The 19,882-nt window shown below is 41.2% G+C and overlaps 1 protein-coding gene across 1 annotated transcript in view; it reads right to left on the reverse strand.

The window, feature by feature from the left end:
- Nucleotides 1–334: 334 nt before the first annotated feature.
- ZCWPW2 (zinc finger CW-type and PWWP domain containing 2) overlaps nucleotides 335–19,882 on the reverse strand; it is a 34,391-nt gene continuing 14,843 nt past the window's right edge. The window contains exons 3-8 of the mRNA XM_048510681.1: nucleotides 17,069–17,183; nucleotides 15,694–15,746; nucleotides 11,836–11,897; nucleotides 7,472–7,536; nucleotides 3,712–3,833; nucleotides 335–508 (exon numbers count right to left, since the gene is read on the reverse strand). Coding sequence (XP_048366638.1) covers nucleotides 335–508; nucleotides 3,712–3,833; nucleotides 7,472–7,536; nucleotides 11,836–11,897; nucleotides 15,694–15,746; nucleotides 17,069–17,183 — 591 coding nt within the window. The remainder of the gene's footprint in view (nucleotides 509–3,711; nucleotides 3,834–7,471; nucleotides 7,537–11,835; nucleotides 11,898–15,693; nucleotides 15,747–17,068; nucleotides 17,184–19,882) is intronic.

Here is a 19,882-nt window from a genome sequence, read left to right on the forward strand (position 1 = left end):
TTAGCACTTCTTAAATTTCTACATCCAAGTTTGATTGTTCTTTTGCAATCTGATTTTCAGAGATGGAGCAATTTGCTTAAAGGCAGGAAAAAACTAGCTCAAAGGAAAAAAAATCTCCATAAATAAATGACTTTCCTATTAACTTCTACTAATGTAGGCTGTAGAGTTGATATCTGTTTTATCAATATATTTGACCAAACAAAGCAAACTGTTAAAAAGGATCTAGCTTTGAAACAACTATATTGTCATACCACTGTTAAGGATCTCTTGCTATATATGAAAAAGGATGCACTCTAAAGCTGTAAATTGTATAACAGGTTCTCTCTTATCAGCGCTACAAGCTGTCTTGGAATTCAGCCATTAAAGAATCTATTTCCTTAAACCTGTCTGTTATGCTCTCAATGCACTCTCCAGCCTTGAAAGCTTTCCCATCAATTATAATACAGTCCTCTTGGGTATTGATTTCCATTGGCCCTTTTTCAGTAAACTCCATACAGCAGTTAGCTACCTGGGGGGAAAAATATTCATTGTATGGTTATATTAAAACATAATTTTGCCCCACTCTAGTAATAGAAATCTATAACCAGAAGCAGGATTATACCTGCAGGGCCAGTATAGGCACATATGTTCATCTGGACATGCATATCGTATGCACAATATTACTCTGCGCCCCAGTTAACATACATTCCTATGCAAACCTATTACTTCTTGCTTAACAGTACATGCATACAGCTACTGCTGGACTGAGATGATAGTTTTTTATTATTATTACCTTTAGGATCAATCAACTTCAAAATGATCTATATGTAAAATATATGGGAAGAGAACGATGGAATCACCGATACACTTAATTTTAAAAATATGCTGAGCTACTGTAAGATGTATAAATAAATAATAAATATGTTGCATGCTATCTTTTAGAGTAGCTGACCAATAAAATGCATGAAATCTTATTTTGCTACACAGTCTACAAGGCAACTTCATGGCTACCATGATAACCGTGGGGCTGTCTCAATATGTGCAATGCCTGACACATAGGTTTTTAGTACAGATAAGCTAGGGGATAATCCATTGGTGGGAGATTGCAAAGTGTATCCTTTATCATGGACTTTTGGACTGAAGATCTCACCCCACAGCCATCAGGGTGAAGGACCTGTTATGGTCCGCCCTAGCAGGAAGATGATCTGGAGCATAACAATAGGGTCTGGGGGATTTTCCAGCTAGCATGTTTGGAGCTCCTGTCTCAATCCTAGTGTTGCTTTGTAATGGTGAGGGAAGGAGAGCTGTAGATATGATCACTCCTAAGGCACCCTTGACCAGCCACTAGTGCCCAGAGAGACCCATGGAATTCAAAGGAACTGAGGGTGATGAAACAGGAAGGCTTCTAGCAACTAGTTCTAGCAACAACTAGAGCATAGATGGAGGAAATCCTGTGGCAAATCTGACTGGACATCAGCAATAGCCCATTATTAGGCCTACCAGATGCCAATAGTGGCAGCAAACAGGATACACTTCTCCAGTGTCATTGCATCCACAAGTAGCCTTCCAGCTGACCTGTTTTGAATAGAGAGGGGGCTGACTGCCTGGAGGCTTTCATGGGCTAAATAAGAGCAAATCCTGACAAGAGTTCCTAGTCTAAAGGCTCAAGAGATTAAGAGGTGCCTGATACTGGATCGGGTGGTTTTCTCCCAGAAAGATAGGACCTGGAGGTTAACCTTGATCCATCACTGTCACTGGAATCCCATGTGGTGGAGTGGCGAGGAGGACCTACCAAGTTCTCTAGCTGGTTCACCTGATCCACCAGGGTGACCTGACCACAGTCATCCATGTGGTGGAACCATCCCGGTTAGACTATTGTAATGTGCACTACATGGGGCTGCCTTGAAGACTGGAGCTGGTGCAGAACACAGTAGCTTGGTTGCTAGTAGATATCTCAGGATGTCATCATATAACTCCAGTTCCTGAGGGAACTGCATTGGCTCCCTGTTCGTTACTGGGCCCACTGGCACTGATCGACAAAGCCCCACACAGCCTAGACCCTACATATCTGAGGTAACACCTCCACCCGTAAAGACCTGTCTGGGTACTAAGATCAGTGGGGGCCCCTCCTGCTGGCCCCATCTGAGATGTGGAGGAAGGGGCCACCCAGAGGGCCTTCTCTGCAGTGGCCTCAGCACTTTGGAATGCTCTCCCCCACAGGGGTCCACCAGACTCTGACACTGCAGGAGTTTAGGCGCTTGGCTATGACCACTCAGGCATACAGCTGGCCCCTTCTAGATGAAAGCCTTTACTCATTCCTTATACTCCTCCTTTTTTTTGGTGGGGGATTTGTATCAGTTCTCCTGGTTTTAGTCCTAGTCCTAACCCAAACCCTGTATTTTGTTGAGGTGGGCTTTATGTGGGCTGAGTGGGTAGTTGTTTTTTAAGAGAGGGTGCTATGTTGGGAGATGGAGATGAAGAGAAAGCATCAATTAAGTTTTTAGGATGGTTTTATATAATTATATTTTTGTATTGTGTTTTTATGAGTGTACCCAGCCCAGGGACAGGTGATAGGTGGGAAATAAATAAACAAACTACTATGGGGATAGGTTTGGGTTGAAAGCTTCAAGAATGTGAAAGAGGAATATCATCATCAAATTCAATAAATAATAATAAATAATGGATGGACTGTTATACATTCAAACTAATAGACAATTAAAATTATGGTAATCTTCTTTGGCCCAAGTGAACAGCAAGAGAGATTGAATCAGGAGCCATGCTGGTAAGCAGTATGAAAATGTAATGAATAAGTGATAAAATAGCCACAGACCTACTAAAAGGCTGTCACATTCCTATTTTTGTAACAGCCACTGGGTCAGGTTCATAAATCATTATATCATATTTTCTATACATTCCTGTAGACAGCTTCAGTTCATTGTATGAAGAAGCTTTGGAATTGTGAACTGTCCCCAAACAGATAAAATGCTACACATCTTTTTACACATTTATTAAACTTGCTTAGGGGCTAACTACATATTACACGGGGAAAATCCATGTAATGAAGCCACAGTGAATCTATGGAATATAGTAGTGTCATGGTTACAGGACAGGTGGAAAATGCCAGTGCTGTGATCTGGTCAGCCAGGGGAAACAAAGTATGATGCTGCTTGTTTTATTAAAATTTATATCCTGATTTTTCCTCGGTTGGGACTGAAAGCAGTTTTTCATATCATTCTGCTATCCTCCCATTCATCCTTACAATGGCAACCATGCGAGGCATTTTGGTTTGAGAGACTGCATCAGGTCCACTTTATAAAGAGGACGGAAGCAGTGTAATACAACAATTATATAGAAAATCCACATAATATAGAGCTCTGCTTGGCAGTGCAGCACTAAAATGGTCTCTGTTCTGCCTGTTCATATGCAGATATGTGCAAGACAAAAAATAATAAAGTTATCAGTGGATACAGCTCTCCTGGTTTGGGATTAGAGTGATAAATATTAATTTAAAAAGTTCCCTCATTAGATACATGCATTTAAACTCAATGAAGGACAGATGCTCTGAACAATTTACTTCTAAAAACAATACTACAATTCAGTATAAGAATGCCCTTTTTGTAAATGCATTGTAAGGGTAGTAAATATTTCAAATTGTGTTTCTTAGCCAAAAATACAAATTCTTCTAAAATGTCTTTTCTAATCACTAGCAGAGGAACTATGAATTATGTATACCTCTTCCTTCGCATTATTATCTTCTCTATCCACAAATGATTCAAAAGCCGGCTTGGAGGAGGCTGCAACCTGCTCAAGAATTTGGTCCAAATCTTTTAGTATAATTTCTGTCTCGGAAATAACTAATAAAACAACAGTATTAAAAATTCAGTTCAAATATACATTATATATTAATGCAATGTTATTTATTGCTCGATCAATTGCCTGGGCCACAGGCGTAAGGGGAAGAGCAGTCGTTAAGGGCTCTAAAAACAAAAAGAGAAGTATTTCCTATGACATTAAGGCTATACAGCAGAATACAACAGTTGATCTCAGTAAGGCCGTTTCTGCATAGCCAATTACAGCATTGTACCATTGGTGTTATTGGCAACACTGCAGCAACAGAGCGTTCGCATGGGTGGGTGCTCCATTGACAGGTAATGCATCAATTGAACCCCGGTGCCTCACACAACTGCGCTTTGCAAACGGTGTTCTTTTTTCCCCCAGATAGACGTCAGGGGCGTTTGGCGCCAGGATTGGCCATTGTGGGCCGCCATTGTGGGGGGCAGGCTCTGCAGCACCAATTTCTAGCGGGCGCTTTGCACACGCTAACTGCAGAGTGCTGTTGTTGAAAAGACACATGCAGTGAGCAATTTTCGAATAAACCATTGTGAGCCCCGCTGAAGCATTGCTGCATCGCTGAAGTGTCGTTTCTACAGCGACGGCCGTGCAAAGTCTCCGCCTATAACACTGTTTTTACTGTCCTTTTACCGGCTTTTTTGGCCTGTGCAGAAACAGCCTAAGTGTAGCAGAGCTTGACTGGCTTTTGCTAAGAGCACTGTTTGCACCTACTCTTCCAATGTTTGAGAGATGGGCAGCACAACCTTTTACACAGTTTCTCAGGTCATTTCAAATCAGTTGGCCAAGACTGTAGTAACTCTGGCATAGGATTATGTTGATAACATATCTCACTTACAGTCCTGTGGATGTTGCTGGGATTAAATAACTGCCCTGATATCCAACTTAAATTCATAATAATCTTATGTTAAACAGTTTTATATAAAATGAAAACAAGACTGAAATTAGGGTTACAAATATGGAACTATCAACACTTAGTACTATTTATTGACCTTATGGTATATGAGTATTTCATACTAATTTTTTTTAAAAAAACTTTTATTTCTAAAGTTAAAAGAAACTCTAAACATCAAACAAAGGAAACTTCATTAGTCCAACCAAAAAGGCTCAGTCCTGGTACTGAAAACCAGAAGTAAGGAAACACCAGTTCTTCAGATACATGGGGTATCTTGTCTAGTTAAGGCGTGCCACTTTCATTTAAAAGGCATGCATTATTGTTTGTTAAGCTGGACCTTATGTGTTAACCCATTCAACAGCAGTCACACTGTTAATTGATTATGTGGACCCATGTCGAGATATTGTTTGGGATCTATTGAACTATGTGTTAAGGATTATAGACTAAGTATTCTTTTTGATGATGATGTAATAAACAAACTCTATAGCCAGACTGAAACGCATGAAGATCACTTCACAATCTTCTCAGTACAGGAATAGTTTCCTTTTAAAATCTGCTTATCAATTACAACCTCCAATTTAGAAGGAAAGAAACTGTTCTCTTCTGCTGTGTTTTTATTTATTTGTGCATTTGGAATACTTATTAGTTGTCATCTCCAAAAATGCAAGTAGGGGAAAAATGGAATGAAAAACTTACAGTGACTGAAACTGATAAAATCATAAGCAGCAGTGTAGCAGAGTTAAAAAGTGGGATAAAAGCTGCCATAAAAACAGTTCAGTGTAATATTTCTAAACAAGGGCAGTAAAATTGCAACCAGCAAGAAAAAACATGGTAAAACAATTCAGCACACAGCATTACAATTACAAACAATAGTCAGAAAAATATTCCTAAAACTGAACAGACTAGGCACCAGGTGAGTTACTGCAGTGAGGGCATTCTGCCACTGAAATGTCACCATTGCCAAGGCTTTGTCTGTAGTTGCTTGCCAGCCACATTCCTTCAAGGTAGGGCCCCTGACACTTAGCTCAACTGGCAGCAGTTTCACACTGAAATAGGTGATCCTTTAAGTCACTTGGTCACAGCATGCTTAAGGATTTAAAGGGAAGCATCTGAAAAAGAGCTGTGAGCCAACAATATTCCTTAAAAATGGTAGTTTCCACCATTCACACCAGTAAGAAGACTTGCTCTGCAATCTATACCATTAGATATTTCCAAATCTTTTCAAAGGCACCACCATGAACAACCCAATACAATAATCCAACCTAGATACAACCAGGGTATGGATAATCATATCCAAATCTCACTTCTTATGGGAAGTCCATAGCTAGCATGATTAAAGTCACCACATGCAACAGACCTAGGAAATTCCATATGTTGGCAAAGAGCTAAAGTACCCCAAATTATGAATCTAATCCTTCAGGGTAGAAGGTAACCCTGTCCAAAACTGGTTGATTCCTTCATCACTGGTTAGCTATACTGTTGATATACAACACTCAGGCTTATCAGGTCTAAGCTTCTACTAGTTCAAGGAACCCACTCACTCTGATGACAAAGAGAAACAGGGTTGGGTATTATCAGCATAATGCTGGCACCATATGACTTCTAAACGACCTTTTCTTGCAGGCTCATGCAGAAATTAAATATTATGGGGGACAATGCAACATAACCTTGAGGGACTCTACCACACAAATGCCATGGAGCTGAGCAACTGTCCCCCTGCACCATCTTCTGGAACTGAGCTGCCAGATACAACTAATATCACTAAGCACTAGGATCCCAGGAACTTATCTTGATCAAAAAGGTTTCATAATAAATTATGCTTAGAAATGTAGTAGAACCAGCAAGGTCATACCACTTTGTGACCCCACAATCCCTCTTCTGGCATAAACAATCTATCAATCAAGATATTTTCAGTTAAAAATCAACTAAGAAGGCAAACCAAAACGGGTCCAGATTTTCCCCACCATTTGCGAACCCCAGGCTATCCAGGGGCTGTATCCCTTTCTGCATATTGAAAGTTTTTTAAAAAATCTCATTTAAAAGACACAGTTACAAATATTCATTAAGTCTTTTCCCATAATCTGTTTTCCTGACTTTGTATCTCAACTCAGATCCTGCTGAAACCAGTGACAAATTCCTTACAGCTTTCTAATGAAGTTGGATTGGATCTTTTATTGCTAGATATAACACCTGAATTGACAGAATGAATAAGTTAAGACTATACACTGAACTTTAATAAATGTAGTCAGCAGCTACTTTCCCCAGCTGTAATGCTAACTAATGTTCCTCCTACTGTGTTTTAGAAGGAAATAGGGCAGCAGGAAACATTTAATTTACAGAAGATGCTTGCTGCTATTGTGAAGATGGCTGACATTGTAGTAAGTAAACACTTTGTAAGACTACTTTTTAAAATGCTTAACAATAACAACTGTTCGTTTGAAGAGAAAGGGAAAATCACAGCAACCAACATGCAAGCTAAGTGGCTGCTTTTATGAGTAACACTTTTCAATAGGAAAAAAGTGCTCTTGAATATAAAGTGTCATCAAAAATTCTACATGATGTAATTTTTCATGGCTATAGAATGTAATATATATAAGAAGTACATTCTGACCACCCATTCATGCATTATTGGAATAGGTTAATAATTACAGTCTACATGTACAGTTAGGTGGCCTCGGGCCAGTCACAGTTCTTTCAGAACTCTCTCTGCCATGCAGAGGCAGGTAATGGCCAACTACCTCTGAATACCTAGATTTTCTGCTGACATAATATCTTCTGATTCTGCAATCTCCAAGGGACACATTACTTTTTCCCTAAAACAATAGAAAAAGTTGAAGTATCACTGATCAGGAATATTCAGATATTTAAAGACTGTATTTATATACCAAACAAGCTATCTTTTGCATTTCTAGCTTTAAAAAAGAAAAGTTCGTTAAAAGTTCCTGTTAGAATATGTTCTGCAAGTACTTGTAGGCATAACTTATCTCAAATCACTTGATAATTTATTAATAAATTATATCCTCTTATTGTCCCTTTGGTAAACAATCTGAAGACATGACAAAAGGAACAATTTATTTATTACTGCACTGAGTTAAATCTTCTGTGATGGCAGGCTACACTTCCAGTGCTATCCTAGGCAAAATTGAAGCTTTCTAAATACACTGAAGTAACTCTGCTTAGGATTGCACATTTTTTTCACAGATTTCATAACCCTATATTGAGTCTGTTCTTTCCTGGTTGGCCCAGGATGGCCTGACCTCATCAAATCTTGGGTTGGTGCTGGGTAGTATCTGGATGGGAAACCCAGAGTTGTTAGCCAGATGTAGGCAATGGCAAACCAACTCTGAACATCTCTTGCCTTGAAAATCCCATGTGGGTGCCAGGTTGTCTGATTTGACAGCACATTCCTTCACAACAATATTGGATCCACTAATAATCCATTTCGATGGTTTGAAGTTGGGCAGCCCCATTCAAACTAATGTGGCAGCACCCAGCCACTCCCCTGGAGGTTTCTTGGAAATGTGGGGAAGCTTAAAAGACGAAAAGCCTTCCTACCGCCAGGAAGCCCCTACTGAACCGATTAGACTTGCGTAAGTCAGCCGTCCTGTAAGCCAGCACAAAAGGGAGAACAACCAGGAGGGAGCCAACTAAAGTCTGCTCCTACCTTTGCTATGCCCCCGGATTGCCTCTGCTATGCCAGCGGTGGCAGGGTACAGGGACACTGGCACCATGTCCAGTGCCACATCCCAGCACTGGGGAGAGTTGCACTGGCTGTTTTGCCCCTCCACTGGGCAAGTGCCTCAGGAAGGGCTAATCCGCCAGGGCAGCTGCATGCCATTTCCACAGGTGGATCCCCCCCCCCACCTTTGGATGGGGCCATACATTGCATGAGAAATTAATTATCTGCTTAAACCAAAGAACAAAATAGGATGCTGTATACAGCCACGTTAAAAGATTATCATGCATACTAAATCATTTAGAATAGTGCTGAACTTATAAAATGAAATTCAGACTATGCATATTATTAAATATGCTTAATGAAGCTTGAATTTTGTCTTAATCCCTTCAGGACTCCCATCAGAGTAAAACATTTCCTTTCTATCCTTAAGATTAAAATCAATTGTGTGGGAAGCAGGATGGAAGATGCATTAAAGACATAGTTTTCTCAAATACATGAATCATGCAAATCTTGCCTTTTGAACAGGCACTGGGGATGCACAACTCCAAGGAAAAAAAACCTGCAGTGTTCAGCCAGGTTGCACTGCATCTTCATCGTGCCAACATGACACCCATGCTCCACAAATAGAACAAAGGAATTGATGGTGCTTCCCAATTAATGGTCACATTTCACAACAGCAGCATCTCAAAACATATTCAAGTTCATCAGGCACAACACCCAACCAATATACGATGCCTGAAAGTCAGCACATGCATTCTTATGAAAAGGTCATCACACAGCAATCACAGTAAAAGAAGCAGCAGGTTAAAAGTTAGATGAACAAAGCAAGAGGCTGGATAAACAAAGAAAGGCTGGATAAGCAACAGTGTCCCACCAGCGGTGAGAGGGCTGGGACGGGGTGCTCTTGCTCAACGCCAGAGACCCCCAGAGGGTGTTTGGGGTGAGTGGCAGGGATCCCCCCTCCGTGCTCATGAGACTTTTCTACTTGGCAAGAAAAATCGGGCATGGCCCAGAGGGAATATGGCGGCGGCTCTCAGATGGAACACTTCCAGGGTGCGGGGCACCATCCTTCAGTAGATTGCCTCGTTTCTCTGGGACCGGAGTCAGCAAGTGTGGTGTGGGGACCAAGCCTCCCGGAAGTGCCCGCTTCAGTGCGGAGTGCCTCAAGGAGCGCTGTTGTCCCCACTATTATTCAACATCTATATGCGACCCCTTCCTCAGTTGGTATGGAGCTTTGGGCTGACGTGCCATCAATATGCTGATGACACCCAGCTCATTTTGTTGATGGAGAGGGGAGTGGTCGCCGCCCCTGCAGCTCTCCAGCATTGTTTGGAGGTGGTTGCTGGTTGGTTGCAGCAGAGCAGGTTAAAACTGAATCCAGCGAAGATGGAGATCCTCTGGGTGGGGCGTGAAGGGGAGGTCGGGGGTTTTCAGCTGCTGGTGTGGGAGGGGGCTACGTTGGCGCCGGCCTCTTCCATTCGCAGCCTGGGAGTCCACCTGGATTCGTCTCTTTCAATGAGACCCAGGTGGCCCATGTAACCCGGGTTGCATTTTTCCATCTTCGTCAGGCCCGGCAGCTGGCCCCCTTCCTCTCCCAAGCAGACCTGGCCACTCCCAAGCAGGCCTGGCCACTGTGATCCATGCAACGGTCACCTCCAGGCTAGACTATTGCAACTCGCTCTACGTGGGCCTTCCCTTGTGTCTGATTTGGAAATTAAAACTGGTCCAGAATGCAGGGGCTCGTTTGCTCACAAGGGGTGCCACCAGAGACCACACCTTACCTGTGTTACGCCATCTGCACTGGTTATCGGTCGAATTCCAAATCATTTTCAAGGTGCTGATGTTAACCTTTAAGGCCTTGCGTGGCCTGGGACCTTCGTGCCTGCGGGACCATCTTGCCCCATATGTCCCGAATCGGCCTCTGCGTTCAACAGAGGCCAATCTGTTGGTGATCCCTGGCCCCTCAGTGATGTGGCTGGCCTCCACCTGGGCCTGAGTCTTTACAGCTCTGGCCCCTGCCTGGTGGAATGCTCTCCCTCCAGCTGTCAGGGCCCTGCGGGATCTTAATGAGTTCTGCAGGGCCTGCAAGACTGAGCTGTTCCACTGGGCCTTTGGGGAGGCCAGCCACTGATGGCCTCCTCCTTTTATAACATTGGTGGATCCTGCCGTCCCTCCCCGCAGGGGATTTAGTAGTGGGTTGCCATCTGTTGTGTTCAGTACTAGAACGCTGTGTTTTAATGGGGTTTGGTTTAATATGTATAGAGCCATAACTATTTATTTAATTAATTCTGGTTATCCATTGATTTTATACCACCCTCTGGGAGAGGGCGGTATACAAGCATAATAAATAAATAAAATAAAATAAAAATAAAAACTATTCATGGGCCTGGCACCCCTCTTTGGACAGAATAACTCTTTAAGACATGGCACTCCACCTTTTGAACCTTAAAGGTTATTGATGACTTTGCATCCATGAATGCAAAAAAGAAATATTTTACTTAGACCAGATTATGTAAACTATATAAGTTTGCTAAAACAGAATGATGCCATATACTACTGCTCTCTGTAAACTTTACTTTGCTTCATTAGTTTTTTCTTAAATACTGAGGCAACCCAATTTTTCATATTCTTGCATGCAACAAAATACAGAAATGGTCTCTGATTTTGCTCTTCTCATCTTGTTCTTTAGATTCTAACTATGTAATAAATTCCTAACTCACAGTTAACATCATTTTGCTTTTGCAACCTGTTTCTGAGGTAAAACCTCCTCTGTCTTTCCATTTTTGCTCAGGGAACAAACGTGAAAAGCCCTCTTATTCCCACAGCAAGGAGAATTCTTGCATATGGTCCCTGTGTACAGCAATGTTTACATCTATAGTTCCCAAGCTTTGTACATAGACACATGTGTCTGTAGAGTTTAGTGGCAAAGCCCCTGAAATCATACCAGCCCAATCTATCTTGATGTCCAGTTTGAGTGGTCCAATCCCCCTTCCAACAACCATCTTCTTGTGATCAGATGGAGCTTCTGGTTTCCTTCCAAACCCTCCCTTAAGTTTGCCACATAATTCACATGTGTGTACCTGGCCCAGTGTTTGATCAGAACTTGCAAGTAAAACATTTATAGAATCTGAAGACTGCACCGCAGCTTAACGGGAAATCTCCATGAAGAAAAGAAATGTCCCTAAATGGACATGCTGAAAATAGAATGTAAGACCACTGATGTAAGATATGTGTAGCTTCATCATGCAAGAAATAAGTTGGGGTATGTACAAATACTTTGTCTTCAGAAGACACCTGTCAAAAGCAAAGGCTTATGTCCATAATCAGAGAAGAAACTCTTCCTGTAATATCATGAGGATCACAATAATCATAATGCTAACAGATGTTTCAAAACTATTAAATACTGCTTCTTAACTCTTAAACTTAAACTTACTTTCTCTTTCTTCCAACTCTGGAGCTACTTTTCTTATTACAAGTTTTTGTCAAAGCTTTCATCTAAGAAACAAATAACAACAATGACATAAATTATATATTCGTAATATGATATTCAGTAATCTGCGCATGAGCTCACATTCATAAAAAGGATTGGTGTTCATATCATTAATTACCCACACACTTTCTAGCCATATTGTTTATTAGGAATCACTATGTAGAGCCTCCCTAGCTGCAACCTTTGACAGAGAGAGAGAGAGAGAGAGAGAGAGAGAGAGAGAGAGAGAGAGAGAGAGAGAGAGAGAGAGAGTGAGGGTTTACTACCACTCAATTTAAACTCTTTCTGTAGCAATGAAAATGTTCTCCAAGTTCACAAATACAGTAGCTATCCTGATCATTATCAGAGTCTCAAAATCTTAAGATTACTGCACAAGATAAAATCATGAATCTTGGTTAAGATACCTCTGAGATATATACTGTCTACCAATTTGCATAATGTCAACAAGTGTTACCATGGTAAAATGATTAGTTATTCTGTTGTTTCATTCCCAAGTGGGATTCTATATTTATCTCTTTATTCAGATTCTTAACCTCCCTCCCTATACTGTTCACTTAAAACTATGAGTAAGCTTTATATACAAAGTAATGGCTTAAAAATAAGAGAAATGTAAATATGAATTAATGATATGGATCTCAAAAGTAAGCTACTGACATCTCAAAGAAAGTTTACATAATTTGTCCAGTAAAATGTGACAATTGATGTTGGTGACATCAACACAGGTTAGAAATAGCTGCTGAAACTGAAGGTAGAAGGTAAGGCAGGAAGCTGACTTGCAAAACTGTGATCTGAGAGAAATCAAAATGGTGGTGGACCTTATCCACGTAAGAGATCTTATGTATCGTTTCGCAGTCCAGAATTAACTCTAGGAAGACGATCACTGGATTGCAATGATCATGGTCTGATCCTCCAAGTAAATTCTTGGTCATTACAATATATATAAGCACCCCACACATATATACACAAAACTGCTCTACTAAGTAAGTTGTGGGTTCAAACAAGTAGGGAAACAATAACTTTACATATTATAGTGAAAATCCCTTTGTCTGTCCTGCAGATGAGCCAAGCCCAGAGGCGTAGTCCAAGGGGGTAAGGGGGCGATAAACCGGGCATGCACTCCTGTGTGGACATGGTGGGGGCATTCCGAGGGCATTCCGGGGCGGCGGGCGTTTTGGGGCAGGACAGGGCAGAGGACGCACCAGTGCACCGGGTGCTTTCCCCCCTTGCTACGCCTCTGGCCAAGACTTTTTTGTAAAATTTGCATGCCTAGAAATAAAACAACAACATGTTTTTGGATGCCAAAATTTACTTAAACTCCTGAATGAGTGTTTCTTGCATGTTTTCAGAAACATTAACACCCTTCTCATATAATGTGAAAAAATGGTCTGAGACCCAGTTTGTTACAAAAGAAATGTCATAGTAATCTTTTCTGATACATATCTCAGAGGCGTAGATACAATAGGGACATCCGGGGGAAAATGACCAGGGCACCCAACATTGGGGCCGCAAAAAAATTTGGGCTCATTTCGATTTTCGGGGGGTATTTTTACTGTTTTTACATTGTCAGCCAGAGAGGGCGCAGTTTTTAGGCTATTGGCACCAAAATTTCAGGCGATTGTCAGGTGACACACCTTATAATACCAGCCAAGTTTGGAGAAGTTTGGTTCAGGGGGTCCAAAGTTATAAACCCCCAAATGGGGTGCCCCCATCCCCATTGTTTCCATTGAGAGCTAATGGTAGATGGGGCTACCCTTTTGAGTGTCCATAACTTTGGACCCCCTAAATCAAACTTCACTAAAACTGGGTGGCTTCATCAGGAGAGTCTGCTGAAGATAGCCTAAAATTTTGGTACTGTTAACTTAAACATCGCTCCCCTGACATTCACCCTCAAATGTATTTAATTTATTTTTTGTTACAATTTTGGGAACAATTTATGACTGAATAATAAGTTAGGGTTAGGGTTAAGGCAAGAGCAGGGATCGGGCTTGCCTTAGTGTTATGTTGATTTCTAGGGCGTACTCTGAGATTAGGACAATGGTCAGTTTCAGGTTTTGGGTTTTTGTTACTATTTGGGAACAATTTATGACTGAATAAATTAAATAAAAACAATAAGTTGAGGTTAGTGTTAAGGCAAGAGCAGGGGCTCGGGCTTGCCTTAGCATTACATTGATTTCTAGGGCGCAGTCCGAGAATAGGGCTATGGGAAATTTCAGGTTTGGGGGTTTTGCCTTAACCCTTGCCCTTGCCTGAACCCTAACCCTAACTTTTACTTTTATTTAATTTTTTCAGTCATAAATTGTTCCCCAAATTGTTATAAAACCCCGAAACCTGAGACAGACCGTAGCCCTCTTGTCGGACTGCGCCCTAGAACTCAACGTATCACTAAGACAAGCCTGAGCCCCTGCTCTTGCCTTAACCCTAACCAGGCTTGAATTAGTTTTACGTTGGGTTCTAAGGCGCAGTTGAAGAATAGGGCTATGGTCAGTTTCAGGTTTTGCTTTTTTATTATAATTTGGGAACAATTTATGACTGAATAAATTAAATAAAAAATAAGTTAGGGTTAGGGTTAAGACAAGAGCAGGGGCTCGGGCCTGCCTTAGTGTTACGTTGAGTTCTAGGGCGCAATCTGAGATTAGGGCTATGGTCAGTATCAGGTTTGGGGTTTTGCCTTATCTGTTGCCTATGCCTGAACCCTAACCTTAACCCTAACAGGGGCTCAGAATTGCCCTAGTGTTACGTTGAGTTCTAGGGCGCTGGGTCTTTGTTATAATTTTGGGAACAATTTATGACTGAGTAAATTAAATAAAAATAATAAGTTAGGGTGAAGGTAGGGGAAGGGGCTCAGGCTTGCCTTAGTGTTACATTGAGTTCTAGGGCATAGTCCGAGAATAGGGCGATGGTCAGTTTTAGGTTTTGAGTTTTTGTTACAATTTTGGGAGCCTGACCCCCTTGCTCTTGGCTGAACCCTAACCCTAACCTTAACTTTTATTTTTATTTAATTTTTTCAGTCATAGTTCTCAAAATTGTTATAAAAATCCGAAACCTGAGACAGACCATAGCCCTATTCTCGGACTGCACCCTAGAACTCAACGTAACACTAAGGCAAGCCTGAGTCCCTGCCCTTGCCTTAACCCTACACAAAGCTATTATTTTTATTTATTTTTATTTAATTTATTTTTTGTTACAATTTTGGGAACAATTGATGACTGAAAATATTTAGAGAAAGCTGGACAAAGTGTATAACAGACTTCTCTCCGCGATATACCTCTGAAGATACTAGCCACAGATGCAGGTAAAACATTAGAAACCTTAGGAACAAGATCTACAAGACCACAGCCATGCAGCCCAGAAAACCCACAAGAACCAACATTGAAAATGATGCTGGGAATCTACCCTGAAACAGCACCACTTTCAATGTTTTTTAAACTAGGGAGCCCAGAGTCTCCCTTTAAGGTGGATTTAAAAGGAGAATCTGGGCTCTCTGGTTTAAACAACATTAATAGTGATGCTGTTTCAGGGTGGATTTCCCCCCTTCAAAAATAGCATCACTTTCAATGATGCAAAACTCAGATTTTGTCCCAGGCTCCATTTTCCTTAGCTACACCTCTGACATATCTGAAATAATTGCAAAGGAAATTCAGTCCTTTGGTCCACTAAAGTGTTGCTGAATACTGATGGGTTTTTTCAGATACTGCTTAGCAAAATGCCAGCTTTGAGTTCTAACAAAATATAAATAAAATTATAAAATAATACACTGTAAGAGTACATATAAGAGTGTAAAATTGTAAGCATATATCTTACTGTTTTGCTGCATGATATTATATCAGTTTCATCTTCTTTGTTCTTAACTGTGTCTATTAAGCAAGCATCATGAAATCAGTTGAAGCAATATATGAGAAACTATTATTTATATATTTAAAAGTTTTTTGATATGTTCTATGCTATATAAAGTTGCAGCAACAATATCAAACTCGAATATAGGTTTCATCATTTTATAATATATTACCTTTCTGTACAGATGTAACTAATTAGATAAGATTCTACCCCATTCCCTCACAAAAACATATACAATCTTCTATGGTGACTTTATTTGCTATGTGGAGTTTGCACAATACCACAGTATCACCACCCCCACCTTCTCCAAACTGTAAACTTCATGATGTTTGGGCATCATGAATGTAGACACTGACCGAAAACATGCTTACAAGTCAGGCATGGAAGGCTGTGGGAGCAATCTGTTCAGTCTTTATTCTGCTTTGAGCAGGAAGTTGCTCAAAGAGGAAGTAACTATCAAAAAGGTCCAGAAACCCATTGTGAATATGCACACAAGGTTGTGGAAACATGTGTATAGTTGACATTAATGGGCCTTCTTGTCAAGCACTTAAACATATAAGTCTCACATTTCATTAAAGATTGTATTTGTTGTAGGGGAGTAACCAAATTACTCTGCTAAGTAACCAAATTACTCTGAGCCAACTAGTCAGATCATTTTTATTTACTTAATTTCTATTTTCCTCCCCAATGGGGCTGCAATGTGACTGACAACATTCTCTTCCTCTCCATATCAACCTCACAACAACCGTGTGAACTACATTAGGCTGAGGTACAATATGTGCGACTGCCCAAGGTCACTTAGCAAGCTTCCATGCCAGAGTAAGGATGGAACCGGGTTTTTTCAGATCCTAGTCCATCACTACTTAAACATTTAAGGCATTTTGTTTGATCCTAAGGCTCACTTTGTTTGTGTGACATCTCTCTCAATTCCCCCTCTCCTGCAGACTTCCAAAAGACACCCCATACTGTTTCCAGTAACATCCCCACTCCCAACCAGGACTACAAGGGACACAGAAAGTTGCAGCAGGGAGTTAGAGTTAGGGTTACATTAACATGGTTTAGGACACAGTGCTTAGGACTAACCATTTTGCAATAATTATATTATAATAAGGATCTGCCACACACACTAGAAGGCTAAAATGACAAATAAACTAATTAACAGTTGCATGTAAAACAATGTAAGACAATGGGCTGGATCCAGCCACTTTCACTCAGACTAACACAATTCCACTCCTTATCCCAGTCAAAACCCCAGTATAGCCACTCTAGGAAGTCAGACACCAGCTGAAAAGCTCGTTGGATCCAACACAACATATAAAGATAAATTAAAATCCAGATATACCTTTTTTTGATAAGTAGCACATTTCGATCCTTTTCTCAGAAGAACAGGTGACCAACTTGATGCCTTCTTCCAATGCACTTTCAAACCAGTTTTTTTTCCTCTTACAAGTGTCAGGCTATGAACAAAAAAAAATGTGTTGGTGCATAGCATTAGTACCTTTTCCCAGAAATCTTGTATTCGTTTAAAAATGTGCAAAAATGAAAGAGAATCAGTAGATTTGTAATTAGGGTCTGTACATTCCATGCAATTCCATGATAATTCAATCTAAAACATAAAGAATGTGTTATAAAATCTTGATACTAAAAATAACTTCTCCATTATTAGAAGTTAGAAATTTGTACCTGTATTCTGTCACAAGATAGAGCCACACAGTTACTTCATGTAATAGACCTGATATTAGCGGATAACAAACAGAATACTTGTCTGTACTTACAGGGAAGGGACTCAGATGCCAAAATACCATGGGCTAAACCAATATGTGGATTGGTGGTCGACAGTTAGCAACTAGATTTGTTGCTTCATACTAATTTCAAATCACTTAATGTATTTTATTATTTTAATTTACTCAAGCTTCAAAAGGAAGCACATTTCTGATCTGGCAGAGTTTTTTTAAATGAAATGTTAGCAGGAACAACCCTGCCAAACTGAAGATAGGAAGAAAAATTAACCACAGAACATCCATGACATCATTTCCAAGTTCATCTCATAAATGACAACACTGTCGACACAACAGTAATTTTTGCATTATTTCTCCCACTGCTAGCTTGCCAAGCGGTGGCAGGGAAGTCTCCCACTAGAACAACCCGGCCATAGGGTTGGTCAATGCTAAAAAAATTCGGTAAAATTCGGATTTGGGTATTTTGGGGTATAAAATGATTTGACTGCCCGAATCCGAATCATAGCCGATTCGGATATGCCTGAAAATTCAGTAAAATTCAAAAAATTCGGGTCTGTTTTATTATATTTTTTGGTGTTTTTACACATTTTGGCCTGCAGGGGGTGCAATTTTAAAGCTAGCAGCACTAAACTTTCAGGATTTCATCCAGAGACTGTCCTGATGACTCTCCCCAAGTTTGGTGAAGTTTGGTTCAGGGGGGGCAAAGCTATTGACCCTCAAAAGGGGTGCCCCATCCCCCATTGTTTCCAATGGAAGCTAACAGAAGATGGGGGCTACACTTTTGAGCGTCCATAACTTTGGACCCCCAGAACCAAACTTCACCAAACTTGGGGAGTATCATAAGGACAGTACTTGTATGATACCCTGAAATTTTGGTGACAGTAGCTCTAAAACTGCGCCCCTCACAGTCACCCAAAGAAATTTCCCAGATTCTGTGCTCTGTAGTGGCTGGCTGGCTCAATTGCAGCCAATGGGAAATTTCTGTGGGAGGGCTGTAGAGTGCACATTTCTCATGGTAAACCCACAAAACTTTCAGGGTGTCTTCAGGAGAGTCTCTTCATGACCCCATCCAGGTTTGGTGACCGTTGCTTCAAGGAGTTCAATGTTATGGGTAGGGGCCATCTCCACTGCCCCACATAAGCAAAGTTCTTCAAAACCTGGATGAATTGTCATCCAGAGACTCTCCTGAAAGATACCCTAAATGTTTTGTGACTGGTACCTTTGATAGAAATGTCAGCACCCCACAGCCCTCCACCCAGAAATTCCCCATTGACAGTAATACAGAAGTCACTGCAGAAAAAAGAATCTTGGGCAAATTTTTGGGGGTGCCTGCAGGGGCACATTTTTAGACATATCAGTACCAAAATATCAGGATATCATCAGGAGACTGTCCTGATGACACCCCCAAGTTTGCTGCAGTTTGGTTTAGGGGGGCCAAATTTATGGACCCTCAAAATGGTAGCCACCATCTCCTTAGCTCCCATTGGAAACAATGGAGGATAGGGGGCCCCCTTTGAGGGTCCATAACTTTGGCCCCTCTGAACCAAACTGCACCAAACTTGGGGGGTGTCATCAGGACAGTCTCCTGATGATACCCTGAAATTTGGTGCCACTAGCTTTAAAAATTCCGGTTTGCATGTTTCACCGCTCCTGCACATGAAGCCTGCTGGAGTGAGTGAGCGGTGAAACACGCAAACCAGCATTTTTAAAGCTAGTGGTACCAAAATTTCAGGGTATCATTAGGGGACTGTCCTGATGATACCCCCAAAGTTTGGTGCAGTTTGGTTCAGGGGAGCCAAAGTTATGGACTCTCAAAGGTGTAGTCGCCATCCCCTATCAGCTCCCATTGGAAACAATGGGGGGGATAGATTCCACCCCTTTGAGGGTCCATACCTGAACCAAACTGCACCAAACTTGTTGGGCATCATCAGGAAAGTCACCTGATGATACCCAGATAATTTGGTGGCGATACATCTCAAAATGCATCCCCTGCAGGCACCCCCAGAAATTTGCTCAAGATTCTTTGTTCTGCAGTGACTTAGCTGTATTGCTGTCAATGGGGAATTTCTGGTAGAGGGCTGTGAGGTGCACATTTCTGAAGGTATGGTCACAAACTTTCAGGGTTATCTTCCCAGGAGAGTTTCTGGATGACACCATCCAGGTTTGGGGAACTTTGCTTCCAGGGGGATTTAATTCTATCTGTATGCATCCGAAAAAAGCGGTAGGGCCCATCTCCCACTGCCCCCTGAAGCAAAGTTCCCCAAACCTGGATGGTGTCATCTAGAGACACTCCTGAAGATACCCTGAAAGTTTTGTGGGTTTACCATGAGAAATATGCACTCCACAGCCCTCTATCAGAAATTCCCCCTTGACAGCAATGCAGCTAAGTCACTGCAGAACAAAGAATCTTGTGCAAA

Source organism: Sphaerodactylus townsendi, linkage group LG11, assembly GCF_021028975.2.
Source record: "Sphaerodactylus townsendi isolate TG3544 linkage group LG11, MPM_Stown_v2.3, whole genome shotgun sequence".
NCBI classification, from domain to species: domain Eukaryota; kingdom Metazoa; phylum Chordata; class Lepidosauria; order Squamata; family Sphaerodactylidae; genus Sphaerodactylus; species Sphaerodactylus townsendi.